General features: G+C 42.7%; 1 protein-coding gene and 1 pseudogene across 1 annotated transcript; both read right to left on the reverse strand.

Annotated features, from left to right (window-relative positions):
- The window catches only part of LOC8073598, a 54,643-nt pseudogene that overhangs the window by 32,645 nt on the left and 1,366 nt on the right, over window positions 1-20,632 (reverse strand).
- LOC8070673 (protein transport protein SEC31) lies at window positions 2,248-5,930 on the reverse strand. The gene is made up of 3 exons (XM_002450291.2): window positions 5,305-5,930; window positions 4,928-5,044; window positions 2,248-2,650 (listed from the first exon to the last, which is right to left on the reverse strand). The coding sequence occupies exons 1-3, from the start codon at window positions 5,869-5,871 to the stop codon at window positions 2,408-2,410; spliced, it is 927 nt and encodes a 308-aa protein (XP_002450336.2). The 5' UTR covers window positions 5,872-5,930; the 3' UTR covers window positions 2,248-2,407.

Genomic DNA, 20,632 nt, shown 5'->3' on the forward strand with positions numbered 1-20,632 from the left:
ATATATATTATTGGGTTTAGTATGGAAAAATGAATAGGTTATTTTCGGTCCTCCGCGCTACGTGACGGCCGCTGCGGCACCTACGACTACGAACACCTAGCCCACCAACACGGAAATTTCACACACATGTACGCACAAACAGAAACTGACACATCGTAAAGTAAACACACACACCCATACACACACTCACACACAACTACACGCTGACACACACACGCGTTCAGGTACGGAGAGGATAGAGGACGCCATTCTGGCTTTCTCCCTCACTCGTACTATTTGTGTTGCTGTGCTTGTTGTTACTTTTGCTCTTATAAAAAAGCATCAATTTTGGGCCTTGTTTAGTTCCCCAAAAATTTTGCAAAATTTTCCAGATTCCCCGTCACATCGAATCTTTAGATGTATGCATGAAGTATTAAATATAGATAAAAATAAAAACTAATTGCACAGTTTGATCGAAATTGACGAGACGAATCTTTTGAGCCTAGTTAGTCCATAATTAGACAATATTTGTCAAATACAAACGAAAATGCTACTATTCTTATTTTGCAAAAAAAATTTCGAAGTAAACAAGGCCTTGGTTATTTTTGTAATGTAGTGTAATGTAATGTAATGTAATGTAATGTAACGACTCGGTCTTGTTTAGTTGGTGAAAAACTTTGCAAAATAATACTATAGTATTTTGTTTATATTTAACAACTAATTTGTCCAACCATGAACTAGTTTTAAAAAATTCGTCTCGCAAATTATAGAAGAACTTTTTTTTGGAGTTTTCTAGGGAGGTCACTAGGATTAGATCGACACCAAATCTTAGTATTAGAAAAAGGTTATATGCTACATCATTGACCATTGAAGTCTGGAATCTATACTATACTCCTAAAGTACAGTAACATTTTACCACCGCACATTATGTACTATTCCAAGCACAGTAACATTTTACCACCGCGCGATCTCTGACCTCCCCACTACAACCATCCATGTCTCCCACCTTCCAGATCTCTATCCTATCGCATCCCCTCCTGAATTAAAAAAGAGCATCTCATACCTTCCAGGCCCCTGTCGTATTCCCTCATCTCAAAAAAAGATACTACATCTACTGTATCCTCGCTTCAGACCCGAGCACAGTTTTCGCGATTGGGGCTGCACGCTATATGTAAATATTCACTTCTGCTTTTACCGCTTCATGTTTCTACACTATACTTTTAATAACAGGGGTGAGCAAGATCCACTAGGAATCACCGGCTCGATCTGTCTGCCAGGTATTGCAGAAAAAAAAAAGAATAGAAGCTTTTCTAGGGTTTACAATATAAAATCTCCTAACACATTACAATACACATCAGCGCACGTTGAAAATAACGAAAGTATAGAGGTCTAGGTGCAAAATGTTTGTCCTATTAGTTTCCTTTTCTTTTATTCTTTAAATCAGCTAAAAATTGATAAATGCATAGTAATTCATAGAAAAATCTAAAAATTACAAAACAAAATTATTGAGCTCCACATATGTAGATCCATGCAGTAAACAAAAAATATCACAAATTTTAGTACATTTTTTTGCTGGAGATGCTTGCTTATGTTTTTAATGTAAAATTGAAATGGTATCTTGCTTCAATTATTATGAAAATTTTATGGTAGCCTATTTAATGTGGTGCATGATTTGTGGTAAAAGTTTTAGCACCATTCAAGCATATCTCACTAATTTACTAATTTACCTAGATTTATGCTTGCTAAATAGTTTATAGTCAATTTGAGTATGTAAAAATAAAAAAGGATGCTTCTACTACCTTTGCATGATGTATTGGTATGTTATATGAACACTTTATAAGCCTATGTGTTCATAATCTATATACATTTAACTGATATATCATATTTCATAAGAATCCTAATCTAAATAAAAAATAAATCTAGCAACAAACTTCTCATGTTTTAATATAATACTAAGGTATATTAAGAGGTAATATTAGAGTAAGATAAGGTTTGCCTAATTTCTATTTTTATTATTAAGTAAATATGTCTCAAAGCTACATATTATTGTAAATATTAACTACTGTAAATATTAACTATCTATACCAATCAATAAAATAAATTATGGTCTTCAAATTTTATAAAAAGGATAAATATAAATAGATATGTAACATTATGTCATCACTTTCTATGGTCATTTGATGTTTTTTCCGTCGCAACACACGGGCATATTTACTAGTTATTACATAACAATAAGATGTTTAAAACATACAAGATAAAATAGTTCAACTTCAAACAAATATTACATCAAATGCATGGATACATAGAAACACAAATGATAAGGGCGTCTCCAATAGCGGAAGCACATGCAACCAATCACTAGGAGAAAGGTCACCGTTTTCTAAATCACTCACAGTTCCTAATCTTGTGGTACCATGCACGCCTCTAATCACCATTCCCAGCGGGGAGGGTGATTGATGTTGTTCGCGATCTCTTCCGCATCCCTTTGGATGATAAGCTTTCTTCCGTAGTCACTAGACGAAAAAAAGAAAAGCACCCTCTGAGGGTTGGCCACTATCCGATTTAGCGCGAGCCATTCATTGGGGGTATCTTCCGGAGTAATGTTACACCTTTCTGCGAATGCCAACATACGCTCGGTAGCCGAGCGTGCACTTGAGTGACTGCCGGAGCCCTGAAAAGTATAAAAAATACCTTTGATTATATGAGCATCGGAGGTGTTCTTTTCTAAAAATGCCTTTAATTATACAATTTAGTTTAGAATATGTTCCGTCCTCAACTCTGCCTCGCACACGCAAAGCACCCACCTACCGTGCGGCTCTGCACGCCTGGAGAGTGGGAAGGTTCCATCCGTCCGCCGACAGATGGGCCCGCAGAGACGGCGACAGCCGACAACCACGTTCCGTGGCGCCTTCACTACCAAGTGGACCCAGCAAGACTAACGGTGACGGCCCGACCGACGGACCTGTTGCGTCCTGCCGTGTCGTTCCACCCACCCTCCACTTCAACGCACACGCACGGATATATCCCACACGCACACCCCGTCCCTCGGCACCCACAACCGCTTACACATCACCGTCCCTCCTTCCCCAATCTCACGCCACTCCCACAGAAATCCCCTCCCAAAATCTCGCCTCCCAGATCGATCGCCACCCTTCTCGACGCGCGTAAACCCTAGCGGGCGCGGCGGCTGCGACTCCCGCGATTCACCACCAGCGGCGGCCTCGCTCCCTCGACCGATGGCGGTGCTGCCCTTGTCCACTTGAGGACGATGGCCCTGCTCCCATGGAGGCATGCCCTCCGCCGGCCGCTGCTGCCTAATCGCGGTCGCGGCCAGACCAAGGGATGGTGAGAAGCAGCAGGTCGGGCTGATCTAACGCGGTCGGCCTGGATCCGGCTCGTGGAGGGCGAGAGATGAGGACTGTTGAGTCATTCAATCTCGGTTGATCATCTTGCCGCCGCCGGAGCCATTCTCCAGGGGAAGGTCGTTTACTGTCCCCCATGCTCCCCGACTCCTCCGCATACAACTGCAATTGTACCTCCTATCGTTGATCCTGAATTCTCCGGGCAGCCAGCTGAGTTATTCGATCTCCGTCCTCACAGCCTGTTAGGTTCGTGTGTGTGTGTTTGCAGGTTTGCTACCGCTCCTACTAATCATGCTTAAATTATCACTAGACAATTGGACAGCTCATGTTTCATACAACACGTCATCAGTGAGTTTTGGTTTTGTTTGGTTTCAGTATAAATAAAAGGAAGCAGCGAGGGCTTGGTACATCTACAGGCCTCGGTGGATCAAAAGGGGCCACAAATTTTGGCCTTGTTTAGTTCGCAAAAATTTTCAAGATTTCCCGTCACATCGAATCTTTGGTCGCATGCATGGAGCATTAAATATAGATAAAAATAAAAACTAACTGCACAGTTTACCTGTAATTTATGAGATTAATCTTTTGACTCTAGTTATTCTGTGATTGGACAATGTTTGTCAAATAAAAACGAAATGCTACAGTAGCCAAAAACAAAAATTTTTGCCAACTAAACAAGGCCTTTGATTGCGAGGGTACATATATTGTATTCAATGCTGCTGACACACTGTTCTTCAGCGATCTCAGTTCTCAGGAGAAGGTATTCAGTTGTTTTACCGGATGCAAACTACGCACAGTTTTTGGTTTCTTGCTCTTTTCTGATAATCTGTTTACTTGCACTAGGATCCACTGAGATCGAAGTCCATCCATTTCAGCAACTCAAGAACCCACTGTGCCATACATTCGACTCAGAGGCCAAAGAGGGGCATGACCTCATCATTGGGATGGGATCAGGGGATGGTTAGTGGAGATGATTAGGTGAGCCCCGTTATGATTCAAACTGGACTGTGCATAAGTATGGGACCTTCATTTTTGTTTCTTTTATGGGCTGTTGTGCAGTCTATTCAATGTTGCTGAGGCAACAGTTACAAGATCCTCGAAGAAAACCCATGGCAGCTCTACATTACAATAAGGGTGATAAAGATGTATCGCCCAATGGAAGGTATATGATTGGATTTTTCATTACTAATTTGAATGACCTACATGATACTTCTCATCTTTTGAATTTATCAACATTTTTCATAATATTCTGATGGAATGTATGATAAAAAGTGAGCAGCTGCTAGTTATAGAGCTTGATAATAATTTGGCAGACTTTATTTTGGACTTTTGGTTGATTTTGAATTGCTGTTCTATCTTTTGTTGTTTTCAGAACAAGGATGGGATGGGAACAGAGACTGTACATTTTCAGCTGTGAAGGATCAATTCCGCTGTGAATGATCAAGTAAGGTAACTTATGTTTCTCCCGTGACTGCTTTCCTAAACTGAATTACTTTGGTGGTGAAGCAAGATGCTTTAGCCATAGAATCAATTTTGTTCTGCCATGTGGGACATGTAATTAGGAGCATGAGTAGAGGATCATAGTGTACCTGCTGATAATATGGATTGTTGTTGAAGTTCTGGGGCGGCGGCATGTTGTTGTTTTGGGACGGTGCCATGTTGTTGAAGTTCTGGGGCGGCGCCTGCTGTTCAGAGTATTGCTGGTGCTGGTATTAGGATTTTGAATAGAGTAAGTTCAAAACACACTTCAAAACAAAGAGCACAAGCAACCTAGGAAATTAAAATTATTTTAGTTATTGCATAACAAGATTGACTTAACACACCCAAGATTTACAAAACATGACCAAGCATTGCATACAAGACATATTAAAACATGAATATATTAATTCCATGATGCTCAATAATTATATTTATTAAAGCACATAATTCATATTTAATTATGTATTTACATATGTTACAAGTTTACCTGAGGGGGAGGTTGCATGTTGAAGTCCTGGGCCGGCTCTAGTTGATAGTCTGCCTGAGGGGGTTCATTTTGTGCATGAGGGAGATGTTGGTTGTTGATGTTCGGCCGTGGTTCATTGTCTGCGTGAGGGAGAGGTTGGTTGTTGATGGTCCAGAGTTGCTCTGGCAAGTTCAGGTTGTAGAGGCCGGCTATCTCTTCGGCGCCAAACCCCTGTGCGAAGTAGAACACTATGTTCTCTGGATTAATCCCGTTTTGCAGCAAGAATTGTGTCTGCTCGGGTGTAAGCATATTGTTGGGCTGCTGCTGGTTCAGGTCCGGGACCTGGTGCTGCTGCTGGTTTTGGGTTCGCGATCGGCGGCTGCTGCTGCTGGGTCGACGGCGGCTGCTGCTCATACTATCCCGGATCGGCTGCTGCTGCTGGGTTGGGCCCTGGATAGGCTGCTGCTCGGAGCTGCCGGCGTAGGTGTGGTATGGGTGTTGGATCGGCTGCTGCTCGAAGGGATTGGGCGTGGGTGGCTGTGAGCTGGAGCTACCGGCGTTGAGGTGGTATGGGTGTTGTCCAGCCATGACGAGGAGATAGGCGAGGAGGACGGGTGGATTTTGATTGGGAGTGTGTGTGCCAGTGAGGCGCGTGGGGCTTGGCGCTTCTACTTGTAGTGTGTCTACTATACTATAAATAGAAGTAGTGGGGGAAGTAGTAACGCCCTGTTTAGTTCCCTATCCAAAATTTTTTCATCCATCCCATCGAATCTTTGGACACATGCATGGAACATTAAATGTAGATAAAAAAATAAACTAATTACACAGTTTAGTTAAGAATCGCGAGACGAATCTTTTAAGCCTAGTTACTCCATGATTAGCCTTAAGTGCTACAGTAACCTACATATGCTAATGACAGATTAATTATGCTTAATAAATTTGTCTTGCAGTTTCCTGACGAGCTATATAATTTGTTTTTTTATTAGTTTCTAAAAACCCCTCCCGACATCCTTCCGACACATCCGATGTGACACCCAAAAAATTTTCGTTCTCAATCTAAACAGTCCCTATATCCAAAAATAGTGTAGGACCTACCACTACCCATCATCTCTCCTTCACTGTTGTCATGCATGGCAAAAGAAAAGGGTTTGACAGCCATGAAGGACAACACGAGAGAGATTCCGGGGCAGCCTTCCATTCGTTTCTAGAGGACAGCGAGAGAGATTCTCTGGCTGGGTGCGCAGTGACCGGTGCACTGCAGTAACCGCTGGACCGCCTGCCTCCCCCCTGGCCGGGCATCCAGAGCGCGGCGGAGCCAATGTGGGTGGCACGCACGACATACGCAATTAATGCTGCATTCATATACTCATTGCATGCAGTTGTAGGCTAGAGGTGAGACAAAGCAAGAAAGTATCTATGCTCTATTCAGGCCTTGTTTAGTTCTAAAAAATTTTGCAAAATTTTTCAGATTCTCCGTCACATCGAATCTTTAGACGCATGCATGGAGTACTAAATATAGATGAAAATAAAAACTAATTGCACAGTTTGGTCGAAATTGACAAGACGAATCTTTTGAGCTTAGTTAGTACATGATTGGATAATTTTTGTCAAATACAAACGAAAGTGCTACAGTGTCGATTTTGCAAAAAAATTTGGAACTAAACAAGGCCTCAATGATCTGATCGAAAGCAATGACACGTCTACTGTTTACATGTGCATGATCCATAAACTCACACAGCTAAGTGCAAGTATGTAGCCTCAGGCTTTGCAGCAGCCTTCATCACCACAGCTACATATGCTGCATCAATCACAAGCTCTTTGTGTGTTTGTGTGTGACAACACGAGGCAGCAGGCCAAGCAAGGAAAAATATATATACTGTGTCAATCACAAGCTCTGTGCGTGTGTTTGGAGTATATGCACAAAGCAGCTAGCACAGGCGGCAGAGAGAGAAGAGAGAGAGATGTTGGCACTACTTGGCCTGGCTAGGTACCAATGCACCACATGCCAACAAATATGAACATTAATTCCAAAACCCCTCTATTACTCTCTCTCTCTCTCAGCAGAAAGGACAAAGGAAAGAGCCAAAACAAAGGTAGAGATGCATCCAATGCGTTGCCCGCTCACCCCTGTTCCCTGATGCCTTGAGGTGACCAGCCAAAGCCACTAAACACCAATGCATGCAAATGTAGGAGTACCTAAAGCCTGAGTTGTCATTCAGGCATGGCTTGCACACTAATCCAAGTGTTGGTATTCACTTGTTCAAAGCAGCCATGTAATCAAAGGTAAATTGATGAGCCTCCTCGTTATTATTATTCCGATATAGTGTAATTATGTATTTACAGGTGCCCTCTCCAAAATGTAAGGATCGACACCAAATGTATCCATCAACAAGTGACCTATCTGCTTCCTTCTCTCGACTTTGTAAGTTTTTCCTTTCAGCCATCTACATTCTGAGTTGTAAATTAATAAAGCATGGTTATTTTCAGAACTTAAATAAATTCAGTTATATAAAATCTTCATACATACTTTATGGGAAGTAAGTGCAAGTTCGATTGTAGACACTTTGTGTCATTTTAACATAGGTGCAGCTTTGCCGCTTGTATATAACTCCTGCTATTGATGTGTTCAAAATTAATGATTTCTTAGTCTACAAACTATATGATGCCTATAGTTCGGTTGGAATTATCAAAGTTTATTAATCTGGGCATCTGCTATTGTTTTCATGTATATGATGACATTGGTTCACAGTGACTATGGATTTTAGGATCTAGGAAAAATTACCGACTTAGCGAGAACCCATACAAAATATTTTGCTATAGGAATTCAAATTTTCTAGGCATTATGCTTGCATCATTTATGCACAGTTAATTAAGTTTTCTCTATATTAGGACAAAAGGGCCGTCTTTTAAGCCTTTCTTTGTCAGACAAAGTTTCAGGGACCATCCTATCTCTTATTCTCTTTCTTGCTTGTTCCTGTATCAGCTTGGTTGGTTCCAATTGTTTCTTTCATCCTCAGTTATAATAATTTAGCAAACCTATTAGTCATATCAAAAGCACTCTGCAAATATTGACACAGATTCCTCGCTGGACATCTCCGACGACAATGAACATTGCTGGGAACCTGACTGTAGCTGCAAGTCTGCAACTTCTGATCATCATTGCACCCATGTCGAAGCCGAACAGAGACCGCACACACATTGCTTCTGTATATAATATTTCTACTCAACACTCTATTATGCTTTTGGATACTACATCTGACAAAGCATACAATGGACATCATACTAATTTTGTATAATATATCAACGCGCACCACTGTAATGTTTTTCTATATGCGCAGCTCAAATCTGCCATCCGACAAACTTGCGAGCCAAGTAATATTATGTATATATAGCTATGCTTCCTAAATGATACTTCAATCTATAAGCACTATCATGTTTGCCACTATTACAACAGTCGTGTTTCAAATAACCATACAAATGTTACATGCTATTGTCGACACAATGAAGCAATTTAAGATGCTTTAATCTCACGCGCAAAGGCGTGTGCCATCCACTAGTATATATGCATCGCTAGCTGCATGTCTGGCCAGCCCTGTTGGCTCCTGCTGTGCAGTGTGCTCCATGCCTCCACTAGCAGCATCGCTGTCTTGGCCACCAAGCCCCGTCTCCACGCCTCCACCACCGCATGCATCGCACTGATGGCCACCAAACCCTGACTGCATGCTGCATGTGAACGCAGAAAAAGGTGTAGGAAGAGTGCTTTCGTGCTCCCTCGACTGTCAGCTAACATCGGGCTTTGGTGCTGGACTGTCAGCGCCTCAGCGGCATGCCTTGCACCCATGGTCAGCCAGCCGCGCCGCACAACGCATTATTAATTGACCTATACATAAGACACACGTATATACTAGAATATGGATATGCAGTGGCCTACAGGACACACGTATATACTCGATGAAAATGGTACAAATATTTAACCGAACGTATATACTCCGAACGTATATACTCCATGGAAACCGATCGATTCAGCCTGTTTTACCTGTCCGATAGCACAAATGGTCTTTAATTGAACCGAGCTAGTGTCCCTATTCGATCTTTAACCGGTCCACCACCGATTCTGTCCTGTCTCAATAACTAGGGTTGACGTACAAAGTATTGTGCACCGCCAAGAGAGCCCGCATTCCATCCATGGTTGCATGCTTTGGTGTGGCCCGCAGCCCTGCCGCCTCCGTCCATTCATGGCCGGTCAAGGCCGCCTCTGTCCATTCATGGCCGGTCAAGGCCTCCATCGAGCAGTCAAGCCTTTGGATCATCGTTCAGGTCCCCGTTCAAGTGGCTCGAGGAGACGAGTGCCACGCATGCCTGCATGTTCGTACTTGGCAGAAGTTCGTGAAAATAGTCATATCCCTCGAGTCTACCATGTATTGCTGTGAGTTTTACTTTATATTATTGCATATTACTTTTATTTATTTATATCAATTTACTTTCTTGTATATATTAAAATCTTGTAGATTTATTTTATTGCAATTTATGTTCTTGGTATAAGTTGCAAAGTAATCTTGAAAATTACATATCAAAGACCAATAGGGGTGCTACCCGTACTGGGCTTTTATTATAAATAAAAGGTAACTTTAGAAATGGCAGCTTAAAAAGATAAAAAAGGAAACAAAAAAAAGAAAAGTTACAAATGAGATTATAGTCATAAATTATAGTTGCTTCGGATGGGCGATGGGGACAGTAAATGAGATTATAGTTGCTTCAGATTTTAGGTGAGCCATAAATCTGCAGACTGAGCGGTAGGCAGCTGCTCACCACAGTGCATGTGGGCCACCACTTCACTGTCGGCCGTGCAGTTGAAAAGAATGCACTTGCATGTAAGTACTAGTTCTCAAAGAGGTCAATAATAAGGTACTGCAATAACCGATTAAGGACACTTACAATGCAGATCTAATTTTATTATTTATTATCTCGAACAATGTGGATTTAAAGTCTAAATAAGACTTGGAGTCTTATTTTTTTCACCTCTTTCTTTAATAAATATGCTGACACATCAGCAAAATATCACAAATAATATATAATTAATTGTCTTCGACTCTGTGATAAAGTCTTATATTGTGAGTGCCATAAATAAGCCCGCTTTTCCTCTCTATCATACGTCCTCTACTTAGCGCCTTTGGTTAAGCCTGAAGTCTTTTTAATCCCATAGTGTTGTGCTCGAGACCTAGGCGGTGACATTATTTATTTATTTTTTGTTTACGTTTTGGAATTTGATATCAAGAGAAGATAAACAATTTAGAAAACTAATTAACCTCTCATCACTTCTATTAGTCTAAAATTTTCATACGGTAAATTTAGACTTCTCTCCAGTAATTTTTCGGCACAGGAAAGCAGTGTGTGTACGCATAGACTTAGAGGCGAGCCGCACGCGTGTACGCAAATAAAGGCTCTGTCGTACACGTTCTCATCTGACATCTCTGCTGCACTGATCATGTTTGAATCTTTTTGTTTATTCAACAGTCTCCGTATCGATCCTCAGCTAGCTGCAAAGCGGTGCGATCGAGCCCACGAGCGCCCAGAGGATAGTTTGATCAATTAGCTCACGGCGGCCGGTCCATCGTGGCGCCCGCGCGCGCCTGCCGGCGGGAGCTATATCCGGCCGGGCGCACGGCATCGGCAGCCGCTGTCGGCGGTGCGCAAGGCCAGGCGAGGCGCGCTGGAGGCACTCATCGGCCTTTTGGGCGGCAGCGCGCATGGCCGGGCACTGGGGGCACGACGCATGCATGCAGCCCGACACAAAATCTAGGTAGTAAGCGCACACGCACTCTAAGCCCGCGAGTACCGGCCATTCTAAGCTCTGCTCGATCTGGATATATGGTCTGATTTTGATCATCCATCGTCCATTCCGCCGCGCGACGACATCGATCTCTTCCCGACGTGCTCACGCCGAGCTCGCTTCTATCAGGTATCATAGCTGCTGCATGAAACTATCCTGGCAGATGCAATCCATCCGGCCGTGTGCTTAATTCTATATCTTGATCTCTGCAGAGCGTGCTCGATCGCTTACTTCTCGAATGCCATCCTCCGGCAGTACTAGTACTGCTTCGCCTCCCGCAGTGGCCAGGTGAGGTAGCTCAGCAAATAAAACTTGCAAGTTTTGCATTCTAAACTTTGATAGGATGACATTAATTATATCCACAATTATGTTGTGGTGGTTCATTGACTTGTTCTTTCATTTTTCAATTTTGTTTAGACTATGGCAGATCGAATCCGCTGGATGTATCTTGGGAATCGTACGAGTCTTCAGTTCGTCAAGGGTATTCAATCTTTTGTGACAGCTGCACAGACAGATATGTTGAATGGACATAAGTCATCAGTGTGGTGTCCATGCATTGATTGTAAGAATGAAAAGCAATTCTCTGATTTGGATGTAATCAATGAACATCTAATAATTCGAGGATTCATGGATGACTATACATGTTGGAACAAACATGGAGAAGAAGGTGTCAATCACCGAGACCAAGTGCAGGCTGCTGGTCAACAGTATGGCGAGGATGGCCTCCATGAAAATGATATCGGTCGTGATGATGAGGAAGCACCATTTGACCATCAAGAACTTTGTGATGATGATGTAACAGATATAGCTGCGAACTTTGATGAAGACCATCTTGCTCAGAATCTAGAGGAGATGCTTCGTGATGCCTTTGGCTTTGATAAGCGTACTGATGCAGAGTTAAAGAAGTTGGAACAACTTAAGAAAGATATGAAGACCCCACTCTATCCGAATTCCAAGAGGTATAACAGGTTGTCTGGTTCACTAAAGCTTCTCCAGTTGAAGGCATCAAATCATTGGACTGACGATGGCTTCAAAAAATTACTAGAAGTGCTTGCAGATATGTTTCCTGAGGGGAATGTGATACCCAAGACTACATATGAGGCTAAAAAGATTATTTGTCCAGTGGGATTGAAGTTTGAGAGAATTGATGCTTGCAAGAATGACTGCATCTTGTACCAAGGTGACAATAAAGAGGCCACACAATGCCCCAAGTGTCAAACCTCTCGTTACAAACATAGAAGTGATATGGGTGATGACGGCATGATGATGCGTCATAAAGTTCCTAGGAAGGTTGTATGGTACTTCCCTATAATCCCTCGCCTCAAACGATTGTTTGCAACCTCTAAGGACGCACAACTGTTGACTTGGCACTCAGATAGCCGCAAGGTTGATGATTGTATACGGCACCCAGCAGATGGTATTCAGTGGCGATACATTGATTCCGTGTATAAGTCTTTTTCTGATGAACCAAGGAATCTTCGGTTTGCACTAAGCACAGATGGTATGAACCCATTTGGTAAAATGAGTAGCTCACATAGTGTCTGGCCTGTACTGCTAAGTATCTACAACCTTCCACCCCACTTGTGTAACAAGCGGAAGTACATGATGATGGCAATTTTGATTCCTGGTCCGCATCAACCAGGTATTAAAATCGACGTGTATCTACGGTTGCTTATTGATGAGTTCAAAGATCTTTGGAAGGAAAAGGGCATTAGGGTGTATGATGGTTTTAGGAAAGAGTTTTTCGACTTACGTGCCATGTTGTTCACCACTATCACTGATATTCCAGGACATCGTAGTGTTTCTGGGCAGAGCAAAGGAGAAAAAGACTGTTTTCACTGCTTAGATGTGACCGAGACTGTTTGGCTAAATAACTCAAAGAAGAGAGTTTATGTAAAGCATCGACGTTTCCTTCCTATGACTCATTCATATCGGAAAATGAAGCGTCAATTTGATGGTACGATGGAGACAGGATCTGCTCCAGGGCATTTCAGTGGTGAACAAGTTTATGACCAGGTGATAAAGGATACCACACCTACAGTTCACCCGAAGAGCACTATCATTGGAAAGCGAAAGCACAATGCAAAAGCAATTAAGCCCGATAAAAAGAGGTGGAAGAAAGTATCAATCCTATGGGAGCTACCTTACTGGAAAGACCTTGGGGTCCGCCACAGCATCGACCTCATGCATGTGAAAAAGAATGTCTGTGGGAGTTTACTTGGGACACTCATGAATGATAAAGTTAAAACAAAAGACCATGCAAAAGCAAGAGCTGACCTAGAGGAGTTGGACATAAGGCCCGAGCTCCAACCTGATGGTACTAGTGCCCGACCACCTTTATCTGCTGTAAATCTAACTCAGGAAGAGAGGCAAGAATTGTGTGACTTCATTCGCAGTGTCAAAGTTCCCTCTGGATACGCATCTAATATTCGAAAACTTGTACATCCAAATGAAAACAAAATGCTCCCCATGAAGGCTCATGATTGTGATGTCATGCTCACAACAATGCTTGCTGTTGGTATTCGAAACATATTGCCAGAAAAAACCCGAAGGGCAATCATGGGCCTCTGCTTCTTCTTTAATGCAATCTCTCAGAAGGTCATTAAGGAAGAGTTACTAGCAGATCTTGAAGAAAACATGTATGTGGTAATGTCTCTGCTTGAGGCTTACTTCCCACCGACTTTCTTTGACATATCCGTCCATCTCATTATACATTTGGTTAAGGAGATAAGATATCTTGGACCGATGTTCCTCCACCACATGTACCCATATGAGAGATTTATGAGTACTTTGAACAAGTATGCTAAGAGTCGAGTTCACCCTGAGGGAAGCATGGTGCAGTGCTATTCTACTGAGGAGGTGGTCGATTGGTGCCTCACTTACAGTGACCCCAAAAATCCAATCGGCATCTCCAAGTCTCGCCATGAGGGATGGATACAAGGGAGAGGGTTTATTGGGGAAAAGAAAATTACTCCAGTTGCAGCTGATTTTGAAAGAGCCAAGTTTCTAGTGTTACATCACACAAAAGAAGTGGAACCTTATATTAGAGAGCATAAGGAGATGTTGAGGAAAAATAATCGACATCGGAGCGAATTCTGGGTAAGGAAGACACATGTGTGTGAGTTCAGTACTTGGTTTAGAGATCGAATTGACAGTTCAAGCTGCACAGATGATAGGCTACGACAGCTGGCATCCGGCCCGTTCTTCACAGTCACAACTTATCAGGGCTATGACATAAATGGCTACACCTTTTACACCATTGATCAAGACAAGAAAAGTGTGTACCAGAATTGTGCTGTTCGTGTAGATGCATTTGACTCAAATGGCAAGAAGACAACATACTACGGCCAGATTGAAGAGATATGGGAACTCACATATCCAGGCTTCAACAGGCCCCTTTTTCGGTGTAGATGGGTTCAGGTCGGACAAGGCACCAAGATAGACCCATATGGCTACACCACAGTTGACCTTGAACACGTTGGGTACAAGGATGAACCGTTTGTACTTGCAGAACAGGTTTCCCAAGTTTTCTTTGTTCGTGACACTAGAAACGCTAAACGACAAGTGGTTCTTCCTGGGAAAAAGAGGTTTGTCGGAGTTGAAAATCCAATGGAAGAGGAAGAGTTCAAGCAATCCAACGAAGTCCCTCCTTTTGATGCTTCCATCCTCCCTGTGATTTCGGAGAGCGATTTAACCCCATACCTAAGAAATTGTTGTGAAAAGAGTGCTCTTGTGGCAAAAACACGCAAAAAACAGCAAGCACGCAGAAAATGATCTGCTCATGTAAGTTTTGGAACAAATGCCCTTGTGATTTTTTAGAACAAGCCTCCTATTGATTTAGCAATGTTTAACTTGTTGTTTATTTATGCAGGTATATGTAGGAGCTCCTCAACTGCTTAGCTTGCTGCTACGTACCGAACTTCGAGCACATGGAATCTGATTTACTTGGTAGATAGGAGCTAGCAGCTGAAAATGTTTAACTCTACCAGATTATAAGTTGGTAGCTTTTGGGTGTAAAATTCTAGAACTGATCATTAACTTATTCAATATATGGTGGTGTTGCAGTTGGGACAATGTACTTTATTCTTTAATTTTGGCCTCTTATATATATATAAGTTGAAGCTTTTGTTATCAAAGATATATAACACCGTTATCAAAGATATATAACACCCATATTTATGGTTTCCTGCAAACTCAGAATATGATATTGACTCATCGCAGAGCAGCAGCAGTGAATCATACATATTCTATGACTCAGTAGTTTGTGACTGAATGGTCAGGAGTGCAAGGCCAATTACTCCAGCACGGCATGGAGAGACTGCAAATCCATTGCCTAAAGTTTTGTAAGCTGACCAAACTTTGTACATTGTACATAGTAGAACATACATGTATCCTGAGAGCAGAAACTCTCAAAGATGGGTTTGTCTGATGTAATAAAAGCTGTGATCCCATTCAAGGACGAAGAAAAGAACATCCCTGCAAGGAGTTTTGGGTGGAGATCTTTGGCCTTGGCCTTATCTTCCTGTATGCAAGTTACATGGCCGAAATCAAGAGTACCTGCTCTCTGTGATGGAAGGCAAAGTGCAAGCCCAGGCGTAGCCACCACAGCCTGACAAGAAAGAATTGAGAGTTAAACTAGCCATGACAGAATTTGATCAATATGGTTGCTCTGGTTTGCAGCCACAGAACTTGACTTTAACACTATACACTGCTAATAAATACATTGCATTGAGCATCATTACCACCATGCGGATCATAGGACAAAAGCAGAGGAGCTGGAACATAGTTTCATAACAGCAAGATATATATAATTTTTAGCCATCGTCAACATGTTCCAAACAAGGACAGCAAATTAAAAAGTCCCACATTGTTAACATTGTCACTGACTACTACTTAATACAACACATTGAACTGCCTGGCTGGCTTCAAGCCATGTTATTTCAACAGAACGCGACCACCAACACCAAGGTGATCACTAACACACACACACCACAACCTGCATTTCATGTTTCTTGTCGCCCACCTGATCCTTCTGCTTGGCTAGCAACTGCATCTCCTTGGAGTCCACAACTTCTTCCTTCTTCCTCAGCTTAACAAAATGTTGGTCACAACAGATCACAATTTTGGTCACAACACTTCACAAGTTCATTGACAAACCATTTCACATCAAGCATTAATATAATAAACATGTTCCTTACATTCCACAATCAGCAAAATAACAGTTTGCATTGTTTGCCAAACTAGCATTGCCTAATTACAAACACTTCATGCTACTTGAAGGACAAACTAAGTACTACTTCTACTACAGCCAACATAGAGGCATCATGCCAATTTCACCTTAAACACAATGGCTATTAAGGCCACTGACAGAAACACACACATCCACACTAACATGCCAATGTACCTATCCTTCTTCTTCATCTTGGCTTCCAAATCGTGCATACACATATCCTTAGCCTCCACTAGCTTCATATGGTCATGCAATTGCTTGTGCATCAACTTCAACTCGGTGTCATTTGCGCACAACCGTGCATCTTTCTGGGCAACCACCTTCCTCAAATCCCAAATAGCACCTCGCATGTCATTCAACAGCTGCTTGAAGAAAGCTGAATCTGAATAATCCAAGTCGACCCAGCGGAAGAAACCACAGTCTGCATCAGTCTGCATCTTTCAACATTTTGTTAATGCTGGCAATACATTAAAATTGATAACAATTCGAAACACGTGACGATTTCAACAAATTCTTACCCGTGCTTTCTGGCATTTCAGGTACCTCATGCCTGGATTCTTAAAGCTCCAAGAAATCCATTGGCATGCCTTCACATTGCAGTAGCATTTCGTCTCCGGCTGATAATCCAGAGGTCCGACGCGGTAGGGCACCGGCGATCCATGCCCGTCGTAGGCGCCCCCGCCTCCACCTCCGCCGAACGAAGGGGACCAACTAGAAGAACGCGAGCTAGACGAGGACATTGCCGTGGCCAGAGACGACCGCGACGAACTGAAGCAGCAATCAACGCCGGTGCCGCTCGCCTGAACCCTAAGCAAATGGGGCTTCTGGAGCAGAAGGGGGCGGAGTGAGACAGGGAAGTGGATGCGGGCAAGGCGTATTTGAGGGGGGCTCGTTTCTTATTTAGGTGGGGCCCACCTTTTCAGGCAGTTTTCTATGTCCGGATTTGCCAGCACCCACGAGCAGCAGCGTCCACAGCCCATTGCTGCGACTCACGACCCAACCTATCTTGGCCTTCCTGCGGCGCACGAAGGCAAATTTGAATAGGCTAAAACGGGCCAGAAAATAGGCCTTTTCAGACGGCTAAACGGCCCAGCAAGAACGACGGCTGAATTAAAAAAAGGAAGAAGTCCACTTCAGGTCCCTCAACTTTTGCAAAAGTCTGTTTTTCATCCCTAAACTTCAAAACCGAATAAAATACATCCCTCAATTTTTGAAACCATGCATATTATGTCCCTGACATGGTTATGAGCGGTTTTGAAGGCAGTTTTGTCTTTTTCATTTTTATTTATTCTGGCTAAATATTTGTAAAATTATAGTAAATCACATAAAATTCATAAAATAGTAATTCTATCTTTGTTGAACTTCAGATAAGTAGATCTACATAGTGAACATATAATATAGTATGCTTTATTACAAATTTTTTATTGTAGCTTTAGATCTGTGTTTTTCTATAATTAATTAGAATAATGCATAGCTATAGTTTGTATGGTGCAATTGTGGTGAATTTTTTATGTTAGACTAATTATTATATATTTAAACTATGGTAAAAATTTCATACTCATTAGATCATGTATAACTTAGTTATAGATTTATTATAATTTAACAAGCATAAACCTAAATAAATCTATAACTAACTAATACGTGATTCAATGAGTATAAAATTTTTACTATAACTCAAACATAGAATAATTAGCTCACCATATAAATTTCATCATGATTAGACCATAGAAAATGTAGCTATAATTAATCTAATTAATTAGAGAAAAACATAGATCTAAAGATACATCAAAAAAATTTGTACTAGAACATACTATATTATATATTCAATGTGTAGATCTACTGATCTAAAGTCCAACAAAAATTGAGTTTTCTATTTTATGATTTTTATGTGATTTACTGTGATTTTTCAAAAAATTCAGCCAAAATAAATAAAAAGAAAAAGGTAAAACCGCTTTCAAAACCAGGTCAAGGATGTAATGTGCATGGTTTTAAAAGTTGAGGGATGTATTTTGTCCGGTTTTAGAGTTCAGGGATGAAAATTAGACTTTCGCGAAAGTTGAGGGACCTAAAGTAGACTTTTTCCTTAAAAAAAAGGCAGCACGTCACCTCTTCTTCAACCTCTCGCAGGCCGGCCGGCCGGCCGCGCGTGCACTACGGGTGAGGGAGCTCAGCACCGGCCACACCCTTGCCGCGATGGAGGTCAGCACCAATGGCCGCGCGGCCGCACGCGATGGAGAGCGGGACAGCACCGGCGAGCGCGATATGGATCGAGCTCATCAGCCACGCAGCGCTGGCACTATAATACCGCCAATTCGATCGCTGCACCATGGCCGGCAATCTGCCCGGCGGCCGGGCACACCCTGCCCCAAAAAGCCCGCGCCGTGCGCGTACGTAGCACAGACGCGTGTTTTTTTTTGAGAATATGTATCTGTATTACTGATTAAGTAAAACATACAGTCGAGCATACAAATGCAGACACATACATACTGGATACAGAGACCGCTGTGCCACCGAAACTACACGAAGAACTCCGAAGAAAGAAAAGATTACATTGATGCCTCTGGATTCTTCGTGAGCCATCCGCCTTCGACTGCTTCGCGAAGAAGCCGAACGCCACCCTGAGCTGAAGAGGTCCCTTCGCACGCATGCTTTGAAAGGAGCCGAAATAGACACCCGTCACGAAGAACGGGATGAAGCCAACGGCGATTCTCCAACAGCCGGGGCAGCGCCCCAACGGTTCCAGCTCCCAAATCTGAGCTCGCAGCTGGTAGAAATCACCACCGAGCGAGAAAGGAGCTCGATTCGGCCGGCCAACCACCACATCAACCAGACAGCGCCCCACATCCAACCAAAATAAGGACAACAGCACAATCACCTGGCACAGACGACGAGCCGCCGACCTCGGACTCCATTGCCAGGGCTCGACATCGAGAGCCCCATCTCCACGAGCTCGTTGACGGCGCCGGAGGGAAACACCGTCAAGGCGGGGAAAAGCTCGAGAAACTTTATTCGACGACACCGTCGCCGCCTCCGCCTCGCCGACGACGCCCACAAAAGCAAGCCGCAGAGGACCACCAACCTCCCGGCAAACCCAAGCTCCACCACGAACGGGCGGTGAGCAAACCCTAGACCTAGGACATTTGAAACCTAGCCTATCTACAACATCCGCGCGGCGATTCCGCAGCCAACCATCCGTTCCAGCACCTCGACGGTGGCCGGAGAGGAGGAAGGCCGGCGAAATCGCCGCCGGAACACGGCTTCGCCTCCCTGTCACCCTTTTTCCTGTAGAGAAGGGGAACGGGAGAAGGAGATGGGAAGAAGACCCTTGGAGCTCGTGAGATCTCGGAGTTGAACCCACAGACGCGTGTTAACACGGCCACCGAACAAAGATTTTCCTGCATCGAGTAGTTCAGACGAGCGTTTGTTATACGCGTCTGTGATCTTGATTTACAGACGCTTGTTCTCCACGCGTCTGTAAGCAGAATAGTAAATAAAACGCGTTTTGGCATAGTGCGTTACTGGTGAACGACCGTGGAATTGGATTTGAGAGACTATAGGGAGCTATATCAAAAAACAACATACTCTCATTTCTGGAAAAGCCTGATGAATGTTAAAGATACTTTTTGGAGTTTTGAATCTTTCAAGGTGAAAGACGGAACATAGACCCGCTTCTGGGTTGACACTTGGATAGCCAATCAACCACTTAAGGACAAATTCCCTGGATTGTTTAATATTGTGAGAAGAAAACAAGATTCTATAGCAAAATTACTTAGCGCAATCCCACTAAATATTTCTTTTCGTTGGAATCTAGTGAGTAGAAAACTAAGGGATTGGCACAGGATTGTTGCCTTTTACATGATGTGAACTTATAGGGGGATAGGGATGCTTTTGTGAGGTCTTTATAATGTGTCATAGGAAATGTGGCAAATTAAAATTCCCAGAAGAATAATTTTTTTGTGGTATCTAAAAAAAGGTGTGGCTTTAACTAAAGACAACTTACTTGACGAAATTGGAACGACGATACGAGGTGCAGTTTATGTCACTCAACAGAAAGTATTCAACATCTCTTTTTCGATTGTTTATATGCCAAATTCTTGTGGCGCGCTATCCATTTAATGTTTGGGATATCGCCTCCTCAGAGTATAGATGACTTGTTTAACAGGTGATCTAATATAGGTGGTAATAATCATAATTTATTGTTGTTGACCCTAACATCAGCTTTGTGTTGGGTAGTTTAGATAATAAGAAACGAGGTGATTTTTGACAAATGTATACCAAATTTTTTTTGT

The sequence above is a fragment of the Sorghum bicolor genome, chromosome 5 (assembly GCF_000003195.3).
Source record: "Sorghum bicolor cultivar BTx623 chromosome 5, Sorghum_bicolor_NCBIv3, whole genome shotgun sequence".
In the NCBI taxonomy this organism is placed as follows: Eukaryota; Viridiplantae; Streptophyta; class Magnoliopsida; order Poales; family Poaceae; genus Sorghum; species Sorghum bicolor.

Coding starts and splice junctions, on each gene's coding strand:
- LOC8070673 (XM_002450291.2), bottom strand. CDS start 5,871: ATGGCTGGACAACACCCATACCACCTCAACGCCGGTAGCTCCAGCTCA. Junction 5,045..5,304: donor ACATGCAACCTCCCCCTCAG/GTAAACTTGTAA, acceptor TCCTAATACCAG/CACCAGCAATACTCTGAACA. Junction 2,651..4,927: donor ACAATCCATATTATCAGCAG/GTACACTATGAT, acceptor TATACTTTTCAG/GGCTCCGGCAGTCACTCAAG.